The sequence below is a fragment of the Mustela erminea genome, chromosome 5 (genome assembly GCF_009829155.1).
Source record: "Mustela erminea isolate mMusErm1 chromosome 5, mMusErm1.Pri, whole genome shotgun sequence".
Lineage (NCBI taxonomy): Eukaryota > Metazoa > Chordata > Mammalia > Carnivora > Mustelidae > Mustela > Mustela erminea.
The window spans coordinates 51,839,691-51,861,628 of NC_045618.1; the positions used below are offsets into that span (position 1 = coordinate 51,839,691).

At 46.3% G+C, this 21,938-nt stretch overlaps 3 protein-coding genes across 6 annotated transcripts; 2 read left to right on the forward strand and 1 right to left on the reverse strand.

Annotated features, from left to right (window-relative positions):
- PIP4P1 (phosphatidylinositol-4,5-bisphosphate 4-phosphatase 1) lies at nt 1-3,066 on the forward strand. 2 transcript variants are annotated; one of them, XM_032343146.1, is made up of 7 exons: nt 1-326; nt 640-830; nt 1,199-1,305; nt 1,749-1,854; nt 2,059-2,111; nt 2,211-2,301; nt 2,759-3,066. In XM_032343146.1, exons 1-7 carry the CDS (start codon nt 164-166, stop codon nt 2,900-2,902), a joined length of 855 nt encoding a protein of 284 aa, XP_032199037.1. In that variant the 5' UTR covers nt 1-163; the 3' UTR covers nt 2,903-3,066. The 2 variants fall into 2 exon arrangements, with proteins under 2 accessions (XP_032199037.1, XP_032199038.1); XM_032343147.1 differs by having other exon boundaries at nt 3-305.
- Nucleotides 3,067-3,681: 615 nt separating this feature from the next.
- APEX1 (apurinic/apyrimidinic endodeoxyribonuclease 1) lies at nt 3,682-6,695 on the reverse strand. 3 transcript variants are annotated; one of them, XM_032343142.1, is made up of 5 exons: nt 6,589-6,695; nt 6,157-6,282; nt 5,770-5,954; nt 4,778-4,970; nt 3,682-4,451 (listed from the first exon to the last, which is right to left on the reverse strand). In XM_032343142.1, exons 2-5 carry the CDS (start codon nt 6,212-6,214, stop codon nt 3,934-3,936), a joined length of 954 nt encoding a protein of 317 aa, XP_032199033.1. In that variant the 5' UTR covers nt 6,215-6,282; nt 6,589-6,695; the 3' UTR covers nt 3,682-3,933. The 3 variants fall into 3 exon arrangements, with proteins under 3 accessions (XP_032199033.1, XP_032199034.1, XP_032199035.1); XM_032343143.1 differs by having other exon boundaries at nt 6,620-6,672; XM_032343144.1 differs by lacking the exon at nt 6,589-6,695 and adding an exon at nt 6,432-6,581.
- A 108-nt stretch (nt 6,696-6,803) lies between these two features.
- OSGEP (O-sialoglycoprotein endopeptidase) lies at nt 6,804-13,228 on the forward strand. Its single transcript, XM_032343141.1, has 11 exons — nt 6,804-7,322; nt 8,773-8,892; nt 9,075-9,250; nt 11,034-11,129; nt 11,266-11,315; nt 11,461-11,539; nt 12,120-12,185; nt 12,294-12,384; nt 12,600-12,675; nt 12,775-12,873; nt 13,027-13,228. Exons 1-11 carry the CDS (start codon nt 6,965-6,967, stop codon nt 13,064-13,066), a joined length of 1,251 nt encoding a protein of 416 aa, XP_032199032.1. The 5' UTR covers nt 6,804-6,964; the 3' UTR covers nt 13,067-13,228.
- The last annotated feature ends 8,710 nt before the right edge of the window (nt 13,229-21,938 follow it).

Genomic DNA, 21,938 nt, shown 5'->3' on the forward strand with positions numbered 1-21,938 from the left:
GACGGAATCGGGCGGGGTGGGCCACTGGTTGCGGGGCGAGCTGGGCGCGAGGCGCGCAGGCGCCCTGGGGACCCGGTAGCGGCGGCGGCGGTGGCTGCGGAGACGGCAGCGGCGGAGAGAGCCGGATCCTTGGCCGAAGCAGGAGGCGGTGGCGGCGGCGGCCATGGCGGCAGACGGAGAGCGATCCCCGCTGCTCTCCGAGCCCATCGACGGTGGCGCCGGCGGCAACGGATTAGTGGGGCCGGGCGGGAGTGGGGCTGGGCCCGGGGGAGGCCTGACCCCTTCCGCACCACCTTACGGAGCCGGTAAACATGCCCCGCCCCAGGGTAAGCCGGGGCGGGTCCGAGGTGTTCCCGGGGGGTACTCTCTAGCAGAGGGAGGGGGCGGGGCCTGGGGCGGAGGCGGGGCCCCAGCGCCAGGTGCGGAGCAGCTGCACCTGTGACTGGGTGAAGCTGTCTTTTTCTTTCGCAATTGCTAAGGAGCTTGGGAAAGGAAGGGGCTTCTAGGGAAGCACGGATTATAAGAAGCCCGCCGAGCTAGGTCAGCAGGGTTGCGGACGAAAAAGAGTTCCTTGACCCTTTGGAGCATCAGTGAGGTGTCTTCAAGTGATGCCACCCTCCTTTTTACTTTCCTCTTCAGCATTTCCCCCGTTCCCTGAGGGACACCCCGCCGTGTTGCCTGGGGAGGACCCGCCCCCCTACTCCCCTCTGACCAGCCCGGACAGTGGGAGTGCCCCTATGATCACCTGCCGAGTCTGCCAGTCTCTCATCAACGTGGAAGGCAAGATGCATCAGCATGTAGTCAAATGCGGCGTCTGCAATGAAGCCACTGTGAGTTATACATATCTATGAAATGGGCCCTGTTTCCTAGATCCGCTTTCTGATCCCTCGATTCTAGACCCTGACCTTCAGGTGTTAGCCAAGTGCTAGTCATGAAACCCCGGTTTCAGTTCCAGAAGTCTCACACTGTCAATTCCCCAGAAGCCACTCAACTGAAGATAATGTTTACCATCCTGTACCTTCATACCTGTTCTGGATACTTAAGCCTAGTTTTTATTTGTGAATCTCGTGTTATAATTTCATCTGTTTGTCCTGGCTAAAATCTTATTTCTCTGATCTCTCCTCAGAAGGTGTTTTTGGAGGAAATGGAAGGGATTGGAATTAGAGGTTTGCTTACCGATATCCTCATTATTCTCTAGCCAATCAAGAATGCACCTCCAGGGAAAAAATATGTTCGTTGCCCCTGTAACTGTCTCCTTATCTGCAAAGTGACTTCCCAGCGGATTGCCTGCCCTCGGCCTTACTGGTAAGAGACATAAAGTGGAGAAGGGCATCAGTGGGAAAAATTGGAAAGACGTAAAAGGGATGAATGTTTGCAGAGAACCTTGAGTTGAAAGAGCCTCATGTTTATTTAGAAAGAGGAAAATACTGCGGACTGTTGTATCTTTTAGAATATTATAGACATCTTTCACATCTGACAATAAAAAGATCGGGGTGAAATGGTGTCTTATAGGAAATAGTCTAGTGAGCTGGGTGAATTATCATGAGATAAAAGAGAAATTAGAGATCTGAAGTTTAAATTGTGTTATTCCTCAAATCCCTGGGGATAGGGTTGGGGTGGTATGGGGTATAGTACACGTACAGAGAAGTAGAGGAACTTAGGCCGGGAGTGGAGGGTGTGGAGGAGGGATAGTGTGGGGACCTTTAGGATTAAAAGTTATTTAAACGTAGTCATTTTCTTCTTTACAGCAAAAGAATCATCAACCTGGGGCCTGTGCATCCAGGACCTCTGAGTCCGGAACCACAACCTATGGGTGTCAGGGTTATCTGTGGACATTGCAAGAATACTTTCCTGGTGAGGAGGAATATTGGGAAGTCTTGGGAAGGAGGGGTAGAAACAGAAGTAATCATGAATGTATTTCTGAGTTATGATAATGAATCCTAAAAAGGCTTGTTCTAATTTCCCTTCTGTTCATTTCCTACCCTCCCCTGCCCCAAGGCCTTCATCACACATGGCCCTGCTTCTATTAATTGGTTCTCCCCTTTTTGTTCTCCATAGTGGACAGAATTCACAGACCGAACCTTGGCCCGTTGCCCTCACTGCAGGAAAGTGTAAGTGATTGGAGTGGCATTGTTGAGTGAGTAATTGTTGACATATGTGGGAAAATCTGCAGGGCCTTTGCAAACATCCATTTGTTTGCCTCCCCACAGGTCATCTATTGGGCGCAGATATCCACGAAAGAGATGTATCTGCTGCTTCTTGCTTGGCTTACTCTTGGCCGTCACTGCCACTGGCCTTGCTGTGAGTAATCTTGATCCAGCCCCTCTCAGTCTTCAGCCTCATCTCCATAGCCTAAGATTTGGGAAATGGCTACCTTAAAAACAGTGAAAGATTAACTGAGGGGGTTTTGTTTTAATGTGTAGGTGAACTGAACTTGAAGGTAATTGATAATCTTCATTGTTACTGTAGGAGTAAAAATCAGCCATCTTCTTTATGCAGAAGATAGGGCAGTGGAGAATTGGGTTAAATTAGAGTTCTTGTAAGGAAACCTGGCTCACCTGTCAGAAAAACTGACAGATGTCTGGGATTGTATAACTTATGTACTTGCCTAGGGGAAGGGAGCGGAACAAGTCTAAGAAGGTCCCTGAAGATGGATACACATGGATAGGGAACCAGGGATTGAAACTCCCAGTCTGTTACTATGATTTCTAGAAAATGTTAAGAGATCAACAGTAACCCCATCTTCCTTCTTCATCAGTTTGGCACATGGAAGCATGCACGGAGATATGGAGGCATCTATGCAGCCTGGGCATTTGTCATCCTGTTGGCTGTGCTGTGTTTGGGCCGGGCCCTCTATTGGGCCTGTATGAAGGTCAGCCACCCTGTCCAGAACTTCTCCTGAGCTTCATGACAACCCACAGACTGTGCCTGGCCCCTCCCTGGTGGGGACAGTGACACTACAAAGGGAACCGTGGTAAAAGGCTCCCTCGGCTTCTGTAAAGGGAGCCAAGCAGCTGCCTTCCTTTTCCCTGGGGAGAGGTAGGAAGGAACCAGGCCCTCACCTAGGTTTGGAGGGGTAGAGAAGACCACTGCTGGCCATCTGCTTTCCTCCAAGGGCTGCTGTTTAGGGTGAAATAGACAGAATGTTGCCCCTAAACCTGGGTCCCAGAAGAGGGTTCTAGCCTTGTCCTTCCTAATATGCTCCCTGAGAGCCATTCCTGTCCCTTAAACATTCCAGGGCAGGGTGGGGGTGGGTAGCCCTGGGGGTTCCCTCCCTCTTGTGCACCATTAGGACCTTGCTGCTGCTATTGCACTTCACCAGGGGCTGGCTCTGGCCTCAGTACCCTCAGTCTCCTCTCCCCCCATTCCGTGTCCTGGGGGGGTGGGGTCAGCCGCTGCTCTGTACAGAACCACAGGAACTGATGTGTATATAACTATTTAATGTGGGGTATATTCCCCTAGTCCTGTATTTCCCTTAATTCCTCCTTCCAACCTTACCCCCTAGTTGGAGTATTTAACTGGGCTGGGTAGGGTTGCTGTCTTGGGGGAGGCTAGGGATTCATCCTGTGCTTGTAAATAAATACGGTCATGACTATCCTTTTCTAGTTGTTTATCTTTATATGTAAAAAACGAGGGGAATTTGTAGCCCTATGAAGGGGTAGAATACAAAGACAGCAAGGCTGAAACTATGGCTCTTTATTTTCATGTGGACAGTTCAAAGGAAGTCATCAGTAGCTTTTTTTAATGTAAAAAAATTGGGAGGTTTAAAGAAAAGCATCAGTAGTAGGCTGGTTGAAGGATTTGTATTGTTAGAAGGGAAATACAGTGCACATATTTCTAGAGAGCAGTTTTTAAAGATGTTTTGGGGAGGTTAAGTTTTAAAGCTAAATTGGGGGGCTTATTTCCCAGGTTTAAAGTAATTTAGGGATGGTGTCACAGTGCTAAGTATAGGGTGATAGGACAGTGGTCACTACCCAGGGCCTTGGAACGGATCTTGCTGTCACACAATGCAGGTAACAGAGAGTGAGACAACAAAAAGTAATCAAGGCGCCAACCGACATTTTTGGATCGAGCATTCATCATATAGGTCCAAAAGGTATAGGCATAGGCCGTGTTGGGGTAGAGGTGCCGGAAACTGTCAGCCAGTGGCACGGCCTGTAGTAATTCCCCAAAGCCTTGACGCTCTTGTGGAGTGAAGCCAGCATTCTTTTTGTTTCCCTTGGGGTTGCGAAGGTCGATTTCTTCATGAGCCACATTGAGGTCCCCACATAGCACAAGGGGCTTGCGGGAAGCTAAACCCTTCAGGAATTTGCGAAAGGCTTCATCCCAGCGCTGCCGGTACTCCAAGCGTACCAGACCTCGGCCTGCATTAGGTACATAGGCTGTTACCAGCACAAATGCATCAAATTCAGCCACGATCACTCGGCCTTCCTGATCATGTTCCTCTTCACCTACAGAAATGATGAAACAAAATCAGCATAAATAAGTGTAAGAAGGGGCCTCTGGGTAGCTCAGTTGTTAAGCATCCGCTTTCAGCTCAGGTCATGATCTCAGCATCCTGGGACTGAGCCCCATGTTGGGCTCCCTGCTCAGCAGGAAGCCTGCTTCTCCCTCTCTCACTCCCCCTGCTTGTGTTCCCTCTATTGCTGTCAAATAAACAAAATCTTAAAAAAAAAAAAGTGTAAGAAAAGGAAAAGCAATTCACATTAGGGGCTGGAGTAGGGTATTAGCCGTTGGATTGTAAGAGCTCAGGGATTAGGAATGAACAGGGTCTCACCAATGCCATAGGAGACTTTCAGGGGGCACTGGCGGGAAAGCAGGCCCACACCACTGTACCCCTCCTTGTCTGAAGGAGCTGACCAGTACTGATGGGATAGTCCAGGTAACTCTTGAAGTTCAACTGGTAGTTTGTTCTCTGAACATTTGGTCTCTTGGAGGCAGAGGATATCTGGGGCTTCTTCCTTTACCCACTGTGAGTGAAATGAAAAGTAGAAAAAGTACTATCAGTTCAGATATTCACTGAAGACTCTGTGCCAAGTACTAGAACTACACTGCTTAGACACAATCACTATGCTTAAGAGTCTAATAAGAACATGGCACCTAGGTGGCTCAGTTAAACATCTGCCTTAAGCTCAGGTCATGATTTCAGGGTCCTGGGATGAGCCCAGGGTTGGGCTCCTTGCTCAGTGGCGCGTCTGCTTCTCCCTCTCCATTTGCCCCCCCAACCCTTTGTGCACTCTAATAAAATATTTAAAGAAAAAGTCTAGTAAGTGTAACAGCTAAATTCTATAACTGGCAACTAAAAGAAAAAATGAGTATTACATGCAATACCGCTGAAGAGACGCTATTTCTTTCATAGGCAATGGAGAGCCAAGTTAAGATTTTTAGGCATATTTTTAAAATTTAAACTCCAGGCCACAGGTGGGGCTCCAACTCACGACGCCCCAAATCAACTAGCGAGGCACTCCTAAACCATAATTTAAATGGAAGACCTACTGGAGATGAAATGAAGCAAGTCCAAAAACAAGGTGCATGGCAAAGAGATGAAGCCATTAATTAAAACTATAGAAATGGAGTTGAAAAATTGGACATTTCTCAAAAATACAGTAGTTCTATAACTTGGTGAAGCTCCTCTTTTTAACTTTCACCAAAAAAAAAAAAAAATCTACACACAAAGGGAAAATAAAACTTACACGTTGGGACTAAAATGTTAAGGTGGATCGTTCACTACGAAAGACTGTCCCTTCCCCCTCCCTGAATTTCACTCACATCTAAACCTTTCTTCTTAATCCAGGCTCGAAGCCCATCCACATTCCAGGAGCAGATCTTGAGGGTGGCCGATTTACCATTGGGCGAGGTTTTCTGATCTGGGGGGTCCTCATACAAGACTGGCCCCTCTCCTGCCTCTTTTTCGTTTTTCTTTGCTCCCGCCTTACTTTTCTTGGCTTCTGGCTCTACAAAATAAGTAATACACTATGATAAAAAGCTGACAAAAAGCAACTTCGATCCGCTTTACTATAGACCGACTGAGAGTTGTTACGACTTTTTTACAATCTGCAAGAACACACTGAGTACGTTCCCACTTCCCGTTCACTGAAGGAATCAGAAACCCCCACAGCAGCCTCTAGGGATAAGGGGCTCATTTCGTTCTCTTACCAATCTTGGGTTCTTCCCCGTCTTCTACCACGGCTCCCTTTTTCCCACGCTTCGGCATCACTGTAACGAAAGCCTTTCTGAACCAGTACCACGTCGCCCACCGAAGCAGTATTTTTACCGTATTCCCTGCAGACAGGAAGAGGTCGTGAAGTCAGCTAAGGTTTGGGAAAAGACTCCTCCCTCGGGCGCCCCCGCACTAGGTACCGCCTCTCAAACCAGATTATCTCTGAATCCTTTCCCCGCCTCCATGCACCACAGGCCCTTCAGCCCCTCACCCACAAGACTAGATCATTTCAGGATGCCTTGTGCAGTCCTCGTGAGATCCGCCCTCCGGCCAATCGAGGGCCTTAATTCAGGGTTTTGATTTAGGCTTGCGGATCAGAGTCCGGGAAGCCCCTCTGCTCGGCAAACAAGACCAACCCAGTATCTGACCTGCTCCGATGCCAGCCTGGCTCCTCCTTACCCGAGCACAAAGAGTCTTGCACGCTGTGCCCCCACGTGGGTAAGGGGAACGGTCACGTGACCCGGGGAGCACCGCCTCAGGCAGAGGAGCGCGTGTGGCTGGTCGTCTGGGGCCACGTGACAGAGAGGCTCGGCCTTTCCCGCTCCCCGCCTCCAAGTCTCCCAGGGACTGAAGGCCCCAGCCTTTCATTCTTGGGCTGTTTACGGTGTGCCAGATGCACGACTCGTTCTACCACCCCGACCGAAGACTCCCCGTGCTGGGCAAGAGCGGGAAAAAAATCAGTGGAGGTGTCTGGGCTGGACCACGGGAGAGAAGTAAAGGAATGGCTAGGAATGTAAGGAGCAGATGCCGGCTCAGCGTCCCTGGCAGTTAGGAGGACAGATCCTTGAAGGGGCCTTGTTGGGTCGCCGGGACGACGGGGGTGGGGCTGGCGCGGGCGTGCGAGCCTTGGAGCCCTTTGGGGCCCGTCCCGGTGCGCGTTTCTGCCTGGCACCTGGCGTTTTGAGTCTTCCTGCGCGCTCCGGAATCCGCGGTCCGGCGCGGCCTGGTGGTAGCCAGCCCTGCCGGCGTTTTCTCTCAGTCTCCGCCATGCCGGCGGTGCTAGGGTTTGAAGGCAGCGCGAACAAGATTGGCGTGGGAGTGGTCCGGGATGGCGCGGTGCTGGCGAATCCGCGGCGGACTTACGTCACGCCTCCGGGCACCGGTGCGTGTTGGGGGGGGCGGGGGGGCGAGAGTTCGCCGCGCGCTCCTCGGCCCGGCCGCACCTTCCATCTGAGCGCTGGCTGGCAAAGTAGGGCGTGGGGCGCATTGTCCGCTTATAGAGGTTTTTGCTCCGAATCTCTGAGATTATGTGACAGAATGAACATGACAGGCTGATGGTTAGAAGAGTCACAGGCACTTGGACCTGTATCTTCTGGGTTTCTTTTGCTTTTATTGAGTGCTTTTTATATACTAATCGTCAGCTGGGTGCTAGATACAAGAGTAGATATTAGGAACCGCTCTGGAGTTGGACCTAAGAACAAAACTTTGCAGTATGATGAACAGTATAATAGTTGCAATCAGAATTATCTAGAATGAGAAGGAGTGTAGAGACTTCCACCTTGGGTGTTAGGAACAGTAATATTCGTGTTCAGTATTTGGTTTGGGGCTTATGTTCCTGACTCTTTAAATGGAAATAATAATATCTGCATTATTGGGTCTTGAGAAATAAGTGAAATTACTAAACATGTTACAACTCATCTAACAAATGTTATTTCTAAGTTATTATGTTGTAATTTTTTAAAGATTTTGTTTATTTATGTGAGAGAGAGAAAGTGAGAGAGCATGAGAGGAGAGAAGGTCAGAGGGACAAACAGACTTCTCGCAGAGTTGGGAGCCCTATGTGGGACTCGAGTCCTGGACTCCAGGATCATGAACTGAGCCAAAGGCAGTTGCCTGAAGCCACCCAGGCGCCCCTCTTACATTGTATTTTATCCACCATCCCTTAAAACTCCTGCATATAAAGGAGAAGGCAACTGACTTGCATATACCTGCAAAGCCTCCCTGAAATGATGATGTTGTGATGGGTTACTTGTTAGAAAATACATATCTTGTGTTTAGTTGTCACTCCTTTAGGCATTTTGGCACCAGGATTACAAAGGTAAATAGCCAGTGCTTTACGATGCTCATGGTTAAACTAGGGAAACTACAAGTAATTATAATGCTCTAATTGTTATATGTCCAATGGTATGTAGAGTATAAAGATGTGATTGTGTATGGGGTTTGTAGGGCCACAGAGAAGATCACCAAAGGGTGAAGTGAAAAGTAGCTTTCACTTGAATTGAGTCCTAAAGGCTGAGTAGGAGTTGGGTATGAAGAAGTGCATTTCTGGAGAGCTGGTCAGCCTAGCTGAACAGGCTAGAAAGAGTGTATCTGAAAACCTGGAAGACAAGATGCTTGAGGAGAGTGAAAGGGACTCTTCCTACACTGTGTAAATGTTAAAAACAAAACAAAACAAAAAAACCAGTCAGTTGTTTTGCCAGTAAAATGGGTTTATTTAGGAATAGTAGAGAATTGCAATTTGGATCAGGGAATCTATAGCAAAACCATAGGCAAGTCTACCTGCCTTTGCTGTAGAAAAACCCTGTGATCTCTGACCTGTGTCCATCTCCTAGGATTCCTTCCGGGTGATACTGCTAGGCATCACCGAGCTGTTATCCTGGACCTGCTACAGGAGGCACTGACAGAGGCTGGATTAACCTCCCAGGATATTGATTGCATTGCCTACACCAAAGGTATAGCTGGGATAGTGGTTGACAATGGAAGAATATACCTGGAGCCTGGCTAGGTTAGAATAGCCCGCTGCTCTCCTTTCCTACCACCACTACCCCTACCTCACCTCTTGCATCCCTTACTTTCCCCAGCTCTGTTTTTTCCAGTATCCATAGGATTCTAACTCCCTCTTCTGTCCCATTAGGCCCTGGCATGGGTGCCCCACTGGTTTCTGTGGCTGTTGTGGCCCGCACTGTGGCCCAGCTGTGGAATAAGCCATTGCTGGGCGTGAACCACTGTATAGGCCACATTGAGATGGGCCGCCTTATCACCGGAGCCACCAGCCCAACTGTGCTGTATGTCAGTGGAGGAAACACACAGGTATTTGGAGTACTCTATCGTTCCCTCGTAATTTCTAAGGCACTGTGCCAGCAACTTTCATGTACTCAGTGTGGCACCTGCGAGAACAAAGCTGGACTCATCTGAACCTAAAATGTTATGCACTAGAAAACCCACAAGAAAGTTTGCAGTATTGCAGATTTGGACAGGATGATCACGATATTGGATGGCACTTATTTATTTAAAAGATTGTACTCATTTATTAGAGAGACGGAGAGAGAGCATGAGCAGGGGAGAGGGGGAAGCTGACGACTTCCCCCGGAACAGGTTGCTCAGTGTGGGGCTTGATCCAAGGACCTTGGGATCATGACCTGAGTGGAAAGCAGAAGCTTTAGTGACTGAGACACCCAGGCGCCCCTTACATGGTTTTTATATATGTGGTTATAAAGATAAGAAATTTCCAATTTAGAAAAAAAAGAATAGTAAATATTGAAGCCTTCAAAGTAATGAAAGGATTCTTTCTTTTGTTAATCTGAAGCTTATTTTTTCTCTATATCTTAGCAATTAAAACTAAGGGGCACTATGTGATTTGTTTCTTCACAATAATTTCATGTTTTGTTTTACTTTACTGGTAGTAAATAGAAGTTGTTAATTTAAGAGTGTGAAACAGAAATAATTTAAAAAACATTTTATAAGTGGTAGAAGGCATTTTAAGTTTATAGGTGAAGCCAGAGTTGTTTGGAGTACCACGCAAGACCCTTTTCGGTTGTGATTGGAGAACTCTAGTCTTTCTTTCCCACGGAACACCTGACAGGGTTATTTTGAGAAAAAGTGATCGTCCCCAGCTAATGAAAGGCTTAAAACTTTATTTTGTGGCATAGTTATTAAGGATGAAGACATATTCCTATAAAAATGATGTGGGAACTTTTATAGGTAGAGGACATATAGCTGGCAGGGGCCTGAAGGATGGCATACAAAATTAGGGACTTGGGGTATGCACAGTAGCAATGGAGGCTTGCAAGAGTTACTGAAGAGAAGCAGTGATGGTTTTCTCTTCTTCCCCCTTGAAATGTGTTAAGGTGGGAAAACAGGAAGATGATTGGGTAGGGAAGTAGACAACAGAAGTAGAAAGGCAGAATTTTTTTTCCCCTTTCCCTTTTGTGGCCAGCCTTTTAACAGCAGATTACAATCTATATCAGAATGAAGGAAATCCTTAGCAGCATCAGAAAGGGAAAGGACTTCTTATGGTCTTAAGGAAACACTGACTGTCAGAAATATACGTGTCAGTGGGTGGTAAATATTCTCTGGTAGAAGCTGGTCATATGTGAAGAATGAACATAAGTTGATTGCCATGCTGAGTTGGGTGTGTTATTAGTGTGATCCAGTATAGGATTTTTGGAGGTTTTCAACTCTGCCTTTTGTGTTGTTTCCAAATAACACTGCCCTGGTAGCATAGTCTAGAAGGACTCTGGTTCCATGCCTCCAAGCCGGAAAGCCTGCTTAGTCCATAGTGTCAAGACTGCCTTTAAAGGCTATATTGGGAACCTCCAAGCTAGAAAAATGTATTTGAAATGAGAATTGCTTCTACCCTGACCTAGGGTGCCTTCTGTAGATTAGGAACCTGCTCTGGGAATCCTCAAGGTACATATAAACTTCTGAGATAAGAGCTATGAGAAGGTACCTATTCAGGGTTTGGGTGAGTTCTTTTGTTCCATTTTTACTGGAAGCTGCAGCGGCCACGTTGATCCTCTGCTATGTTCTTCCCCAAAGCCAAATACTCCTCTTTACAGACTTGAGGTTTCATGGACATCCTCATCACCCTTAGGTGATTGCATATTCAGAACATCGTTACCGCATCTTTGGGGAAACCATCGATATTGCTGTGGGTAATTGTCTGGATCGTTTTGCTCGAGTGCTGAAGGTAAGCCACTGGGGCTAGAGAAAACACAAGGTATGGATAAATTTCTGGGGAGCCATGGAAATGGAAGTAGGAAATAGTGAATTAGTTTCTTACGCTTTCTGAATATCTGATTCCTTCCTCTTTTACCTTCTGCTAGATTTCCAATGACCCCAGTCCAGGCTACAATATTGAACAGATGGCAAAGCGGTAAGGGAACATAAGAGGGAGAAGGCTAACTGGTGGGTCTTCCGGGATTTCCCTCTACATACAGTAAGGAGGTTTGGGAGCACTTTGGAGGTTGAGCAGCCAGCTGACTAAAGCCTTCGTGCCTCATACGCTCACTCCCACACAGAGGCAAGAAGCTAGTTGAGCTGCCATATACTGTGAAGGGGATGGACGTTTCATTCTCGGGGATACTGTCTTTCATTGAGGTGAGTGTGGGACAGGTGAAGAGAGAGCACTGCCATGCTTTTTAATGAGGCGTATCTGTTTTGCTCACCATTGTATTTCCTGTCTGTATTAATGATGCTGACTAAATTCATTAAGCGAATATTTATTAAACATCTGTGTGCCAGGCACTGTTCCAGGCAGTAGCAGTACAGCATAGAGCAAAACAAAAATTTCTTTGTACAGTACAGCATAGAGCAAAACAAAAATTTCTTTGTACTTGGCACTTACTTGTCTTGGGGGGTGGTAGTGACAAAGTAACAAGTGGGGGCAGAAGATAATAACACAATAAAAAGGGTCAGATAATGATAAGCATTAGGGAGAAAGTTAAGCCGAGTAAGGGGTTGGGAGGGAAGGGGGTGCCAGGGCAGACATTTGTGATTGAATCCCGAATAAATGCTGCCCATTCCATAGCTCAGTGCCAGTGAAAGGCAAAGTGCGGTGTAGACATGCTGGTAAGTGGAATTGTAGTGAGATACAGTGATCCTCCAGGCACACTAATTTTTGCTCTCACATCATCCCTAAACCATAATTTATTTATTTATTTATTTTCTTTAATTATAGGATGTAGCCCAGCGGATGCTGGCCACAGGCGAGTGTACTCCTGAGGATTTATGTTTCTCTCTGCAGGTAATGGGATAAAATGCCGGGAGAGAAAGTTGGGTCTGGAGGAGCTTTTACGTAGTAGAACAGAACCAGGATCCCCTCTGTTGTTCTCACTTTATCTGTCTCCCACAGGAAACCGTGTTTGCAATGCTGGTAGAGATCACAGAGCGAGCCATGGCACATTGTGGCTCCCAGGAGGCCCTCATCGTGGGAGGTGTGGGGTGTATGTATCATTGAACTGTGCGTGCGCCTCTTTCCTGTTCTTGGACATTAGTGTCTTCCTCCTGCTAGTCTAAATCTCTTAAGGGTTTGGGAAAATTAGAAGTTTCTGCTTCATAGCTTGTCCCCAAACCCCTACTTCATAATTGTAAGTAAACACACATGAGGTGTATAGCTTGACCATGCAGAAAGGGCTGCCTAACCCCTACCTCCTCACAGGTAATTTGAGGCTACAGGAAATGATGGAGACAATGTGCCAGGAACGTGGAGCCCGGCTTTTTGCCACAGATGAGAGGTAAAGGCCCTTTCCCTTTCTTGATTTTTTCTTTTTTTCCTCCAATTACTATGATTCTTCACCCTTGAATCCCAAACTTCATGTCTTTGTTCGTCTTAGATTCTGCATTGACAATGGAGCCATGATTGCCCAGGCTGGCTGGGAGATGTTTCGGGCAGGACACAGGACCCCCCTTAGTGATTCTGGGATCACGCAGAGGTGTGTATCCTCCTTGCAGGGGTAGATAGAATTATATGGGAAGTAGGCAAAAATCAGCAGGGAAGAAGGTCCAGAATCATGAGGGTAGAGAAGAATGGAAGCTTCTAAGGGGTAGCTGTCCACCAGGTTTTCTGTGTTTTTTTTTTTTCACAGGTATCGGACAGATGAAGTAGAAGTGACTTGGAGGGACTAACAAGGTTAACAGGATCAGAGTAGGTAGTGCCTAAGTGGAGCCTACGGGAACTTGGGCCTTAATCTCTGTCCTGACCTGAGTGTCCTGGCAAGGCTATGGACTCCTGTCTCCCATCGTTTGAACCTCAGGTTGACTCAGCAATAAACTGTTTTTGGTTTTGTATGTTGGTGATTGGCTTGTGTTAATCAAGAATGACACAGGGTTGGCATTGGATAAATTCTTGTTGGTGGGGTGAGTGGGTAGGGAGGTAAGGGTCAGAGCAGAGCCTTGGCCGACTGTTCAGGGCTGCTGCTTTGAAGTTAAAATGGAAGTTAAAAAAATTTAAAATGAAGTTAAAAAAATTTTTTTTAATATATATATATATATATATTTTTTTAAAGATTTCATTTATTTATTTGACAGAGAGAGATCACAAGTCAGCAGAGAGGTGGGCAGAGAGAGAGGAGGAAGCAGGCTCACTGCTGAGCGGAGAGCCCGATGTGGGCCTCGATCCCAGGACCCTGAGACCATGAACCTGAGCTGAAGGCAGAGGCTTAACTCACTGAGCCACCCAGGAGCCCTGGAGGGGCCATCTTAGGTGCTCTTCTAACATCCTCTTAATAATAATAGTATCATTACTAATACTATTTTAGTGTCCTGCTTCATGCCAACTGCTTTGTGTTTGTCATCTCATTTAAATTCTTTGAGGTAGGTTCTTAGGACTTGCCTTAAAATACCCGGGAGCCAGGTCTCATTTTGTACTAATTTGTAACTAAAGAGCAAAACTGTTCTCCGTGCACTTACTCCTACATACTCCACACACTTCCAGGGGCAGGCCTGTAGGGGTGCCCTGGATCCCTCCCTCCCTGCCCCAGCTGCCAGAACTAATGTCATCGTGGGCTTTACCTTGTTTGTTAGTCACCATGAGAAGTCGCAAACTACCAAGGCACCTTCAGCTCTGCACTCTAATAACCATTACTCTCCACGCCTTTTTGTTTGTTTGTTTCTCCTGAAATCCTTTTGTGCTCTTTGGAACTAATAGCTGGTTATTTGTAAAATTTCCTATATCCTCAAGCTCTCTTCTGAAAGTTCTCTTTACATTCCTGCTCAGAGCCCCAGTTTCTCCTGAGGACTCTGCTTCTCCTACCGCCTCTAGTGGTGCTGTTTTCTCTCCCCCACATCCTTTGTACCACTGACCCTGGAGGTGGTGGGGGGGTGTCCTCATTTTTCCTCATTCTGTGTTGTCCCTCTCATCCCTACCACACCTTAGCTTTGAAACACATGTCATTTATTAGACTAGACCATGCCATAGCCGCTCCTGTTAAATCTTGATTTTAGGTGTGCCTGGGTGGCTCAGTTGGTTAAGCATGTGCCTTCAGCTCAGGTTATGATCCCAGGGTCCTGGGATGGAGTCCCGAGCTGGGCTCCCTGCTCAGCGGGAAGTCTGCTTCTCCCTCTTCTTCTGTCCCTCCCCATTACTCGTGCTCTCCCTCTCTATCAAATAAATACATAAAATCTTTAAAAAAAAAAAAAAAAAACCAGATCTCGATTTTAGTACCTATGTGGATCATCCTTCTAATAATCTGGTCTCAGCTCTGTGCTGCTCCCATGATCTGTCCCCCTGCCCCTCCTGTGACCACTCATTCCCTTGGTCCTAGTCTAGACCTATAGCCCCACCATATCTCAATCTCAGACATCCTCCTGTCTTTCCAGATCATTTCCTTTAGTGCACTGAGTCTAACAATTCATCTCTTTACCAGGCCCTGCAATCTTTTGATTTTCCTTTCCACTGACCTCATCCCCTGTGTGTCTTCATTCCCCTCCTGCTGAACTCCAGTTATGAGCACTTCACTACAAATGCCCTCACCTCTCTTGCCCTTCTTGCTTTTGTCCCACTTCAACTCTTCACATACTTGATTCCTAGAGCCATGCAGCTGAAAGGGCTAGCGAAAAACAGCCAGGCTAACTCGTCTTGCTTTAAATGCATCATCCCGAAACTTATGCCACCTCACAGTATACCCTAGTCCTTTCACTTGCCTTCTTTCCAGTAACCATTTTATACCTTCTAGCCCCTCAAATGTGTGTCTCCCCTGATTTTCACTCTTTGGCTCCTATTTTAGTGAGAAGATAGAAACTATCAGAACATTCATGAGCTCCCACCACTACATCCAACCACCTTCCAGTATTTATTCCAATGTACTCTGCTTTCCCTTCTGTTCCTGTATTAGCAGTATACTGTTAATACCTGTTACTGTAGGGGCGCCTGGGTGGCTCAGTGGGTTAAAGCCTCTGCCTTCGGCTAAAGTCATGATCCCAGGGCCCTGGGATCGAGCCCCACATCGGGCTCCCTGCTCGGCGGTGAGCCTGCTTCTCCTCTCTTTCTCTGCCTGCCTCTGTCTACTTGTGATCTCTGTCTGTCAAATAAATAAAATCTTTTTTTTAAAAAAAATACTTGTTACTATATACTCAGTTGGGATTGATTTTGCTCCCTGGAGGACATTGGTTGTCACAACTGGGAGACAGGGCTACTGGGTAGAGACCAGGGATGCTGCAAAATACCCTGCAGTGTACAGAACAGCTCCTCACACAAAGAATTCCCTAGGCTAAAATGTCATTGAGAATCCATGCTGAAACTGTCCATGCTCCTGTCCAACTACTTTGATGGTCCATCCCATCCTCTAGCCTTTCAGGACATCTCTCAGTTCTCTCTCGTTTTCTGTAGAGTCTGTATTTCCCTTTCTTCCTAGATCTTCCTCTCAGCACACAGTTATGCTTTCATTTTCCTCATCTGAAAACACATGATTGCCTCTTGCACCCATTTTCCCCTTTCAGTTGCTTCCCATTTTTCTGCTCCATTTTATAGCAAAACATCTTAAAAAGTTGTTTCCAGTTCCTCGCAACCAACTCCCTATGAAGAAGTCCACTCCACCAAGGCTGTCTTTTTGTTTGTTTTTGTTTTTTTATAAGATTGTATTTATTTGCAAGGGACGGGGAGAGAGAGGGAGCACGAGCACACACGTGTGTACTTGAGTTGGGGGAGGGGCATAGGGAGAAGGAGAAGCAAACTCCCTGCTGAGCAGGGGCTTGATCCCAGGAACCAGAGATCATGACCTGAGCCAACCAGGTGTCCCCATCGATGGCTGTTCTTATGATGGTCACCAGTGACTTCACATAGCTAACTTTAATGGCCTATTCAGCTTCATCCCATGTAGGCTATCAGCAACTTTTGACACTCCCTCCCAAGTAAAGAAAAAGTAAAGAAAAAGCATTTTCTTTACTTGGCTTTAGGACACAGTCTCTGGTTTGCCTCCTAGCTTACTGACTGCTCTTTGTTTGTCTCCTTTGATGGTTTCTCTTCATTTTCACAAGCTAGTAACTCTAGGGTTCAGTCCTTGGACTGCTTCTGTACACACATACCTTCAGTGATTTTGTCCAGTCTTCTACATTAAAACCATTTCAATGTGGGTGACTCCCAATTTTTTAGCCCCAACCTGAACTTCTGTTCTGAATATTTAGCTGCCAATTGGCATTTCAACTTGGATGCCTGATATCTCAAATTTAACATCCACAAAACTGAACTTATTTTCCTCCCCATCTTCTTGCTGCTGACTTCAACAACCCCATCCTTCTAGTTCATATCAAAGTGCCCTGGTGTTACTTGGCACCTGTTTTTCATCTCCTCCAGTTCATCAAATCACACTGACTTTACGTTCAGAATATATCCAGAATCCTGTTTCTTCTTACTTCCATTGCTCCCACCGTAGACCAAGCCAGAATTCTCTGTCTCTGTTGTGGCAGTAGCTGGTGTATCTGCTTCTACCACTGTCCACTTAAACTCCATTTTCAACACAGCAGCCACAGTGAATGGTATTACCATAAAAGCCAGATTATGTTACTCTGCTGCTCAAAACCCTCTGTGTCTTGCTGTATTGCAGTAAAAGCTAGAGTCCTTCAAAGGTCTGTTACACCTTCCATGATCTGCCCTGCATCTCCCCACTTACTTCTTTGACCTCATTTCCTGCTATTCACCTTGATCATAATGTTCCAGCAATAGTGGCCTTTTTGTTTTTCCTTAAACACTGAAGATCTGCCAGCCCCTCAAGGGTCTTCATTTTTTTTTTTTTTTAATTAAGGTATAGTGTATTACTTGCCCCAGGGGTACAGGTCTGTGAATCATCAGGCTTACACATTTCACAGCACTCACCACAGCACATACCCTCCCCAGTGTCCCTCACCCAACCACCTTCTCCATACCACCTTCCCCACCCCCAGCCAACCCTCAGTTTGTTCTGTGAGTCTCTTATGGTTTGTCTCCCTCCTGATCCCATCTTGTTTCATTTTTTCCTTCTCTACCCCCAAACCCCGCACTTTGCCTCTCAAATTCCTCATATCAGGGAGATCATAAGATACTTGTCTTTCTCAGGGCACCTGGGTGGCTCAGTGGGTTAAAGCCTCTGCCTTTGGCTCAGGTCATGATCCCAGGGTCCTGGGACTGAGCCCAGGGAACCTGCTTCCTCCTCTCCCTGCCTGCCTCTCTGCCTACTTGTGATCTCTGTCTGTCAAATAAATAAATAAAATCTTTAAAAAAAAAAAAAGTTGTTTAAAAAAAAGATAATTGTCTTTGATTGATTTATTTTGCTCAACATAATACCCTCATGTTCATCCACATTGTTGCAAATGGTAAGATTTCATTTCTTTTGATGGCTACATAGTATTCCATTGTGTATATATATCACATCTTCTTTATCCATTCATCTGTTGATGGACATCTAGGTTTTTTCTATAGTTTGGCTATTGTGGACATTGCTATTAGAAATGTTCAGGTGCACGTGCCCTCAGGGTCTTCATTCTTGTTGCTCCCTCTGCTCAAGAACTCTTCCTCAGCTAGAGCTTGTTCCATTAGTCTCATAATCTTTAAGTCTTTGCTCTGTGTTTTTTCTTTCTTTAGTGAGGACTTTCTGACAATCCTACTTAAAATTACACTCCTCCAGCACTTTTTAGCCCCCTTCCTGTTTTATTTCTCTTCATAGCACTTATCACCTTCTAATCTAATAGGTTTTTTTAAAAGATTTTATTTATTTATTTGACAGACATCACAAGTGGGCAGAGAGGTGGGCAGAGAGGTGTGCAGAGAGAGGGAAGCAGGCTCCCCACTGAGCAGAGATTCGGGCTCAATCCCAGGACCCTGAGACCATGACCTGAGCCTAAGGCAGAAGCTTAACCCACTGAGCCTCCTAGGCACCCCTCACCTAATAGTTTTATTTGTGTTTGTTGTTTGACTCCTCCCGTTAGAATAGGAACTCCATGAGATGAAGGATTTTTATCTTGTTTTATTCATTGATGTGTAATCTCCCAGTACTTAGAATAGGGTGGACATTCAGTTAGCATTTGCTGAATGAATGAGTAAGTTGCTGTGGAGGTAAACCAGAGATAATAAAAGACTATCAAGTAAGACTTGGGCCAAAAGATAAAACAAATTGGGATTATATGCACTTGGGAAAAGAGTAAGTTACTGGTTGCGTACTAAGTAGAAAGTGCTGATAAACACTTTTTTCATTGACAAGGAGCGACCCATAAATGGTTTGAAAATACACTGAGACATGGACATTTATAATCAGAAATTTGGGGGTAGAAGACAGAGTGTTTGGGATACAGGTAGAAAGGTAAATTCCTCTCCATGAATATATTTGAGGACAAGAATGATCTCTGCCTCTCTAGGCTTGGGGAGTTAATTTGGTAAATGGGAATCAAGCATATTATTTTGTATTAGCCTCGGGTATTGTAAGTTTTTATCAATATTGTGGGATGGAATGGATCTCGGAGGGTGACCTTTTTTAGCCCTATATACCCAGCTGGTTCTGCTTAGTAGGAGACTTCTTTAGGGAGCTTGGGCTCTTGGCTGAGGCTTCTTAAGATAGCCTCACAGTTTGTAAAACCAAGAGACTAAAATCATGGCTCCTTGAGTCCCGAATTGTGGACTTCTCCTAGCTCAGTCTCTCCCAAGTCTCCTATTGGCAGTACAGGGTCAGTGTCTGCTGCTGATTTCCACAAGTGAAGACACTGGGGGATTGTCAGGCCCCTGGACAGCATCCAACTGAGTCATATATAGGTCCCCAGAGCAGGCTGACTAAAGGATCAGAGGTAGGCTCCTGTTACAGAAGGCAGTGTGAGAAAGGGAACCTCTTTCTCAGCCACCTAGCCTTGAGACTAGCTCTGCCCTGGAGTATTTGCTTTGTGGTTTGGAGTTTCGCCAAACTCATGACTATGAGGGCAGCATCCTGGAAATGTTGTTGCAGGACTTCATGAAGATACATGCCACTCAGACTACACAATTAGGAAGAAAGCAGAGGACAGGTGAGCACCATGGTCAGTTCCTACTCTCAGACAGTTTCCCTATTTGCTGGCCCTGTTCCTGTATACCTACTTTGATTCACCTGTAAGTCCTGCTCAGAGGTGTGGCCCGAAGGAACAGGAATATTGAAAGAAGTACGTTTCAGTTTCCCCCTTTAGTGGTTCTTTTGCTTCTGCTTCTCTGGTATAAGATCACAATACCACTTTGTGATACCAATATCACAAAGGCTTCAAAAGCCTTTCAGCTGCAGAAAAAAGAAACCCCAAATTCAGCAAGGAACAGAGATCAGCTCCTCCCCACCCACTGGGGGATTTTAGAGAGGATTATAGGGAGAAACCAAGAATATTAGGCTTTTCCATCTCACAGCGCAATGAGGGAAGCTGAGAACCCTGATTCCTGTGGTGTCTGCTTTGCCAGGGAGCATCCTTCCTCAAGGAGGCCTACTCTCTCTACCCTTCCTCTCCTGGATTTGGGAAAGCTGGTTTCCTTTTATCGCTAGAGCAGCAATTAGAAACTCAAAAGCCTGTAAGAATCAGACATATAAGAGCAAAGACTAAAGTGTACCAGGTGAGAACTGTGACAAACATAGGAATACCTGTCCTGTTCTGTGGGGCAGCAACTACTTGGCTCCAAGTGAGTGTGTCCCATGGGATGGAGGCCTCAAACTACCGGTTGCATGTTAAATATTGGCAATTAGTTTAAAAAATTGCAAATTCTGTATGATCTGAACTAAACTTGTACAGCTAAGCTCCAGTCCAGAGGCCACCAGTGTTCAACCCCTGGTCTAGAGACTCCCTCACCAGAAGTTCTTGACATGGTCCTGCACACTGTTCAAGCTTACTGAATAGGACAGAGCCATGTGATAGGTGCCCGCCTGGACTGAAGAGCTCCAGTTCACAACTGCTGAGGAAGGTGGGTTGCAGAATGACTAGAGGTGGGGCCTCATTTCTCAGGCAGGAGAGGGAATGAGTTACTGTTGGTAGTTCTGGATTTCTAATGGGTGTCCACCTTGAGTTGTATCTCACTTCCTCATCCCCTTACCGGCCTGCTCACTTACCAGGTTTCTTGTAGAATGTATAGAGCAGGAGCAGAAGGATAAGCAACATAGCAATGAGTACTGCCCACCAAGTGAGAAGGAACATGAGCAGGCAAAGCAAAGCCCAGGAGGGAGAGCCAGGGATGGTACCGATGGAAAGAAGGGCACCAGATTGCAGAGGGGAGTGAATGCCGCCTATCCTTTGTCCAAACCTCAGTGCCACCCACTCTTGTACCCCAAGGATGCTCCTCCAACTCTCCCAGGTCCTCCTAACCCAGGACCTGACCCCATGATAACAAGTGCCCGTACTAACCAGGCAACCACCTAAGGGAGGCGTGGAGACAAAGTTGACAAGGGCATAGGAGCAGAGGAAAAGTTGGAGATGATAGGGGTGATGTACAGATCAATTTTGGGAGAGATGTAAGGTCAGGAGGTCGGTCTGCAAATAAATCATGGGTTTGAGGTTTAGAGAGACAAGGACATCAAATTCTGGCTTCCTTCCCTCATACTCTATTCCCTACTCGTCACCGCAACTTCCATGCACACCACCACGGAGTTAGCAGACTTTTTTTCCACTTTCAGAACTAGAGATAAAGAAAACAGGCGTGTCAGGGCCAAGCCCTAAAAGTCAGAGGTAGGGCAGTGAAGGGCAGGAGGGGACAGGTGATTAATGAAGGCCCGTGTGGGAGTGGAGGAGGAGTACTCACCAATAAGAATAAATACTACAGCAATAAGGAATGTGAACAGATAGCCTCACATAGTTCATGGGTCCTGCCTTAGCCTTTCCCAAAAAGCCGATGATTGGGTATAGTTTATTCTGGCAGAGCTACTTTAAGAGGGCACGGCAATCACCGGGGAACAGTCCCAGGAAGAGAGTGATTGCCCCCTTCTCCTTTCGAGAGGTAAGAGGGAGTGAGCAAAGAAGAAAGAGTTGAGGGAGCTTAGGGGTCTTAAGGGGAAGAAAGGATGGGAGTAGAGTGCAGTGAGACACCTGGTAAATGAGGGATGGAAAGATGGGAGGCAGATGGAAGAGAGTTATTCTCCCTAAACTTTGCCTTGATATACAAACAGACTTTGAATTTTTCTATACGAGCTTGGACTATCTCTTAAACACTGGCCAACCACAATCATCACCTCCCTACATTGTCATCTAATTACTGGTTGCTGAGTTGGAACCCTCTTGTACTCCTCATCCTCCAAAAATTATGCTCTTAGGATAGCCCTAGACTCTACCTACATTTTCTCCTTTTTCCTCCAAGACTCTTGGTAAGATAACAATTAACCTGGAAGACTTCAGGGGTTGAAACAAAGCAGGAAAGGACAGAGGACAGAAGAGCATTGAAGATTAAGGGCAGTCATGAGAGGGACAGAGACAGACACCATCCATGCTCATGCCTGAGAAGGGCAGGCAGAGGCAGAAATCAGTGCATTGCAAACGCAGTGCATTCCCCTCATATTTTCACCTAGCTTTCCCAGAAGTTGCTTGACATACTAAATTTTATACT

What these genes read in the sequence shown, in the direction of transcription:
- PIP4P1 (XM_032343146.1), top strand. Translation starts at nt 164, where the DNA reads ATGGCGGCAGACGGAGAGCGATCCCCGCTGCTCTCCGAGCCCATCGAC. An exon ending in TAAACATGCCCCGCCCCAGG is followed by an intron (nt 327 to 639) that starts GTAAGCCGGGGC and finishes TTTCCTCTTCAG; the next exon opens with CATTTCCCCCGTTCCCTGAG. An exon ending in ATTGCAAGAATACTTTCCTG is followed by an intron (nt 1,855 to 2,058) that starts GTGAGGAGGAAT and finishes TGTTCTCCATAG; the next exon opens with TGGACAGAATTCACAGACCG.
- APEX1 (XM_032343142.1), bottom strand. Translation starts at nt 6,214, where the DNA reads ATGCCGAAGCGTGGGAAAAAGGGAGCCGTGGTAGAAGACGGGGAAGAA. An exon ending in CGGGGAAGAACCCAAGATTG is followed by an intron (nt 5,955 to 6,156) that starts GTAAGAGAACGA and finishes CTTATTTTGTAG; the next exon opens with AGCCAGAAGCCAAGAAAAGT. An exon ending in GAAAGTCTCCTATGGCATTG is followed by an intron (nt 4,452 to 4,777) that starts GTGAGACCCTGT and finishes TCATTTCTGTAG; the next exon opens with GTGAAGAGGAACATGATCAG.
- OSGEP (XM_032343141.1), top strand. Translation starts at nt 6,965, where the DNA reads ATGCCGGCTCAGCGTCCCTGGCAGTTAGGAGGACAGATCCTTGAAGGG. An exon ending in CGTCACGCCTCCGGGCACCG is followed by an intron (nt 7,323 to 8,772) that starts GTGCGTGTTGGG and finishes TCCATCTCCTAG; the next exon opens with GATTCCTTCCGGGTGATACT. An exon ending in GGATACTGTCTTTCATTGAG is followed by an intron (nt 11,540 to 12,119) that starts GTGAGTGTGGGA and finishes CTTTAATTATAG; the next exon opens with GATGTAGCCCAGCGGATGCT.